The 5,943-nt window shown below is 46.8% G+C and overlaps 1 protein-coding gene across 1 annotated transcript; it reads left to right on the top strand.

Annotated features, from left to right (window-relative positions):
- Positions 1-4,142: 4,142 nt before the first annotated feature.
- LOC129198467 (olfactory receptor 10K2-like) lies at positions 4,143-5,102 on the top strand. The gene has a single exon (XM_054807756.1). The coding sequence runs from the start codon at positions 4,143-4,145 to the stop codon at positions 5,100-5,102; it is 960 nt and encodes a 319-aa protein (XP_054663731.1).
- The last annotated feature ends 841 nt before the right edge of the window (positions 5,103-5,943 follow it).

Genomic DNA, 5,943 nt, shown 5'->3' with positions numbered 1-5,943 from the left:
GGAGAGTCAAAGACAGGAAGAGATATAATTGTGGCATCCATTCTTGGAGGTTTTCAAGTCCCAGCTTGCATCAAGTCCTGAGCAACTGGCTCTGACCTCATATCTGACCCTGCTGGGAGCAGGAGGGTGGGCTGGAGACCTCCTGACAGCCTGCCCCTCGACCAACATTGGCACGTAGGCAGGATGCCACCCATGTCATCCAAAATGACACACAAGGCACATTGCTGCCATGTAAGGTATGATTCTCTGAAATCATACTAGCATTGGTGGAGCCAAGGGGTGTCATGACTCTTACCAACATTCAAAAGGCATTTGCATGATTGACTGTTGCTGCCAGATGACCCAGACGCTAAGTGTCCATGATAGTCCGCTGGAGCCATGACATCACTAACAATCCTGTGTTTGCTTTTGGTGATTGGGTGAGTCACTCTGTGTGAGTGCTGTTGCTCATCCTTCTTACTGCCTAAATAAAGTTTGATTTATAACGCGTTGTCAGACTACATTACTGTTTGGACCACACCTCCTGATACACAGTAAATGTATCACAAAGCCTGCTAAGGAGAGAAAAGGTGGTGTCTTTATTTCTCATTTTCACAGAATCACAGAATCACAGAATGGTTGAGGGTGGAAGGGACCTTTGGAGGTCATCTAGTCCAACTACCTTGCTCAACCAGGGCCACCTAGAGCTGGTGGTCCAGGTACATGTCCAGATGATTTTTTTAATATCTCAGGGAAGGGAGACTCCACAACCTCTCTGGGTAATCTGTGCCAGTGCTCATGGCACTATGTGTGTGCCTGACCAAAAAGTGTTCCATTATGTTCAGAGGGAGCTTGCTGTATTTCAGTTCGTGCCCATTGCCTCTTGTTCTGTCACTGGGCATTACTGAAAAGACCTGACTCAGTCTTATTTGCACCCTTCCTTCAGGTATTTTTATACATTGATAAGATCCTCTCTGAGCCTTCTCTGGGCTAAACCATCTCAGGTCTCTCAGCCTTTCCTGACAGGAGAGATGCTCCAGTCCCTTAATCATCTTTGTGACAATTTGTTGGACTCTTTCCAGTGTGTCCATGTCTCAAACTGCAGAGGCCAGCATTGGACACAGTAGTCCAGGTGTAGAGTAACTTGTGGTGTACCCCATGGGTTATACTGGGTCCAGTCCTGTTTAACATCTTCATTAATGATCTGGATGATTGGGTAGAGTGTACCCTCAGCAAGTGCTGCTGTTACAAGACTGGGAGGAGCAACTGATATGCCAGAGGGCCATGCTGCCATCCAGAAGGACCTGGACAGGCTGGAGAAATGAGCTGACAGGAACCTTCATGAAGTTCAAGAAGGGCAAGTGCAAATTCCTGCCCCTGGGGAGGAACAACCCCTTGCAGCCATATATGTGATGATGAACAGTTGGCTAAGGGTTGGGCTCAAAGTGTTGTAGCAAATGGGGTAATATCTGGCTGGCAGACAGTCACTAGTGGTGTTCCTCAGGGCTTAATTTTAGGACCAATTCTCTTCATTGGTTTTATCAATGACCTAGACATGGGAGTTGAGTGCACAGTAAGTAAGTTTGCCAGTGATATTAAATTAGGAAGAGTCATTGATTCCCTTGGTGGTAGAGACGCCTTATAGAGAGATCTTGACAGATTAGAGCACTGGGCAATCATCAACTGTATGACATTCAAAAAGAGCAAATGGTGGATTCTGCACCAGGGATGGTGTAACACTGGAAGTACATATAGATTGGGGGACAAGAGGCTGCAGTGCAGCCCTGTAAGAATGGGGTCTGGGAGTTTTGATTGATGGTACGCTCAATATGAGTCAACAATGTGCACTGGTGGCCAAAAGGGCCAGCCATATCCCGGGGTGCATTAAGCCCCATAGCTAACCAGTTGAAAGAAGTGATTGTCCCGCTATACTCAGCATTGGTGCAGCCTCACCTCAAGTCCTATATGCAGTTTTGGGCTCCATAATATAAGAATATAAAATATTAGAATGTGTCCAAAGGACTTTTCACCAAAGATGGTGAAAGAACTAGAGGACATGACTTATGAGGAGCAGCTGAGGATACCAAGTTTGTTCAGCTTAAAGAAGAGGAAACTGAGGGGTGTCATTGCTGTCTCCAACTCCCACATGAGGGAGATGGAGAGTCAGGTGCTGATTTCTTCTCTCTGATGTCCAGTAATAAGACATGAGGGACTGGCTTAACACTGCATCAGGGGAAGTTCAGATTGGATATTAGCAGAAAGTCCTTCACTGAGAGGGTCAAGTGGCTTCTTCACTGAGTGGCCAAGCACTGGAACAAGCTCCCCAGGGAAGTGGCCATGGCCCCAAATCTGTCACTGTTCAAGAAGTGTTTGGAAAATGCTCTTGGATCTATGGTTTAACCTTTAGGTTGCTCTGTGTGGAGTTATAAGTTGGACTTGATGATCCCCATGGGTTCCTTGCAGCTCAGGATATTCTATGATTTTATGATGCTTTGATAATATTTGAGGTATAGCCACAAAACCAATCCCTCGAAAAACACCTGACTGTCCCTTCCCACAGGGTGTGCAAAGGCTAGCAGTGGAGGGTGCTGCAAGCCCACTGAGTCCAAGGCAGATGGGGACTTTGCAGCAGGAGATGGTATCAGGACAGGAAGAGATTTTTTTTTTTTCTCAGTCTCTGCAAGGAAGAAATAACTAAAAGGGCCTGATCGATCCTAATCATCGCTTAGGAAAAATCCTTGAGTCTTGAGTTCAGCACACATCCATTACTGAGAATTGTCAATGGTATTTTTGGTGTGCCTAAGAGAAATAGATCAGCTCTTAATTATGTCCATTGAAACCAATTAACAATGCCTATCACTGGTGTGGACGTAGCAGTCCTTGGGTGGATTAATGAATATGCACCACCTCCTCCATAAGAGCTGGTAGCTGCTGTCCCCCTGCCCAAAGGGACAGGAGGGCTAGGTCTGCCAGAGAGCCTGGTGATGCCTCCAGCCACAAGTACACAAAGGGCTGCAAGCCTGCTCCACACCTGAGTATCCTTCTGGCCAGTGCAGGTATGGTTTGTGGCTTATTTTCCCCCTGGCTCCACAGATTTCCTTTCTGCATCCTTATTTTCCAGTGCTGGAGACTGGAGGGGAGGAGAGGGAGACATACTGTAGCAGGACCCTGCACTCAGCCCTGCCATCCTGGCATGCATTAACCCTTGCAGAAGGAAGAAGGTCTGAGTCTCATTCATGTAAGACCCCTTTGCATCACTGCCCTTTGTGTGAAGAAGGAAACATGCCATCCATGTCAACCACTATCTCAGGGCACATGATTCCTTCATTCCCAGGGAGAGCTAAGACTCTTTCCCATGTGTCTCTTCTCGGAAACTACTGCAGCACCAGCAGCTGTTCATACATGGTCCCTTTGCTGGAATAACCCATACTCAGGGTCAAGGATTGCCATGGGTTTGCAGTGGGCATTAGCTGTGCTGCTCAAACCCTATTTTACCTGCTTTTCTTCTCCATCCACTCAGCACAGCATTTCCAGTGGCTCCAGCGCTTCAGCTTATACAGCTCTGCACATGTCACTGAGAGCTAACACACCCCTCGTACGAGTGAGAGGTTCTGCAATGGTGTTTCCTCTCTTGCAGGTCACAGGAAGTCTTTCAGCTGCTTTCCCAAAATCACAGCTTACAAGAAAGTCTTTGCAGACCCTCCTCCACCCCTCCATCTCCAGGCTGAAACTTTCCTGCCCTCACAGTGATTGCCTGTAGTGCATTTGCACACAGGTAGGTGATGCCACCTTCTCCACTCTGAAGATGAGAAATGGGACTTCCCCAAAGGGGACAGTGCTTTCCAGGTGAGCTCCAGCCACAGTGCCACCACAGCTCCCCGGATCACGTGAGAGAAGGAGGCATGTGTGCTCTTGGGAGCCGCAGCAAGGCCAGGAGCTTGCCCACAGCACCCACTAGCCATTGCATGTCCCAAGCCAACGCACAACACCATCGTTGTCCAAGGAGGACAACCAGTACTGTGGGCATAGAGGCCAGGAAAGGGTTTTTGTGAGGGATGCTGAAGCAAATTCTCTTTGTCGCAGCAACAGGCTACCTTGAACTTTCTGTGACCCGGGTGCTGTTTTTCTTACTGCCCGACATGCAGAGAAAACTTTTCATTTCCATGGGGAACAACAACCAAACACTGGCCACAGACTTCATCTTCCTGGGTTTCTCCAGCCTCGCAGAACTGCAGAAGCTGCTTCTTGTGGTGTTTTTGCTGCTGTACCTGGTCACTCTGAGCATGAATACCATTATAATGATTATCATATGGGTTGATCGGAGCCTTCACACACCCATGTACTTTTTCCTTTGCATCTTGTCTTTTTCCGAGACTTGCTACACCTTTGTCATTGTCCCCAAGATGCTGGTAGACTTAATAGCAGAGAGAAAAACCATTTCCTTCCTGGGCTGTGCTGTACAAATGTACTTCTTCCTTTTCTTGGGGTGCTCCCACTCCTTCCTCCTGGCAGTCATGGGCTATGACCGCTGTGTTGCCATCTGCCACCCCCTGCACTACAACAGCATCATGACTTGGCGAGTGTGTGCTCAGCTGGTGGTTGCTTCTGCTCTGAGTGGCTTGCTGGTTGCCCAGGTGGTTACCCCCTTGGTATTTTGCTTGCCCTTCCAGGCATCCAGGAAACTCAACCATTTCTTCTGTGACATCTCCCCTGTCCTCCGAGTGGCCTTTACTCACACAAATCTCAGCGAGGCCATTATCTTCACGCTGGGTATCTCTGTCCTTACAATCCCACTGATGCTGATTCTCATTTCATACCTTTTCATTGTCCTGGCCATCTTGCAGATCCCTTCAGTCCCAGGGAGGCACAAAGCCTTCTCCACCTGTAGTGCTCACCTGATAGTGGTGGTTGTTCATTATGGCTGTGCCTCCTTCATCTACCTGAGACCTAACTCCAGCTACTCATTGGATCAGGACGCATTGATCTCTGTCACTTATACCATCCTCACTCCCCTGCTCAACCCCATGATTTACAGCCTAAGGAACAAGGACGTCAAAGTGGCTCTTCAAAAAGCAATCAGGAAAAACATACTATCTCAGAAAGTTTTCCAGCGAAGAGGTTAATATGAGCTGCTTCCTGACTGTGTATTTTCAGCTAACATCTTCCACTTCCCAAAAAACATCAGCCCTTTTCCATACATCCTCTTTTGTTCACAGAGAAGCTTTCAGGAATGACATGACAGCTCATCGTGGCTGCTAAGAACCTGTCATTAAAAATCAACAAATTTGAGTCACATTGAGACTGGAAACATGAACATCAGTGAAACACAATGGTTTTTAAAATTTGGAAAGTACAACTTTTTCACCAGAGCCTTTTACTAAATAAAAATCATAAATGTTGAAATAATTTCACAGTGAAATTCCTGTTTTTTAAGGAGATGGCAAACTCAGGACCATGTTTGTATTGTGCATCAAGATACCACTGAGGTCTGACACCTGCCCATCTGCATGGTATTGTGGTGCCCATCAATAAAGCCTGCAAGGCAAGCGAACTACATCAAATTGCATCAGCTCACCTTTGCCATGGACTAAATTTATCTACACAGCCATGAACCAAACCTCAGCTGATACGTTCACTTGCTGACCTGCATGAAGCTGACCACAAACCTAAGACGACTTGCATGAGGATGAGAATGTCTATTGAGATGGACCTGCAGAGTGGCTCTTCAGGAACAGTCCTCTTAGAAAAATGAATGAACGAGATCTCCATAGGTGCGTGTTTTTCCTCCACAATCATGGTGTTTTCTCTAAATCAATAGAGCCAGATGGAAAAGTGGAATTAGCAAAAATAGGAAGGGAAATATTTTCCAGAGGAAAAGACCCTGTGATAGTATTCTACAGAAATATTTATTTTTTAAATCATGCTCCATCATCTTTCAGAACTTCTGTCATGTGCAGGGAAGTG

The sequence above is a fragment of the Grus americana genome, chromosome 33 (assembly GCF_028858705.1).
Source record: "Grus americana isolate bGruAme1 chromosome 33, bGruAme1.mat, whole genome shotgun sequence".
Taxonomy (NCBI): Eukaryota; Metazoa; Chordata; class Aves; order Gruiformes; family Gruidae; genus Grus; species Grus americana.
This window is presented reverse-complemented; position numbering and strand designations above follow the sequence as displayed.

Bases quoted from the DNA above. Each gene is read 5' to 3' on its own strand.
- LOC129198467 (XM_054807756.1), top strand. From the start codon at position 4,143: ATGGGGAACAACAACCAAACACTGGCCACAGACTTCATCTTCCTGGGT.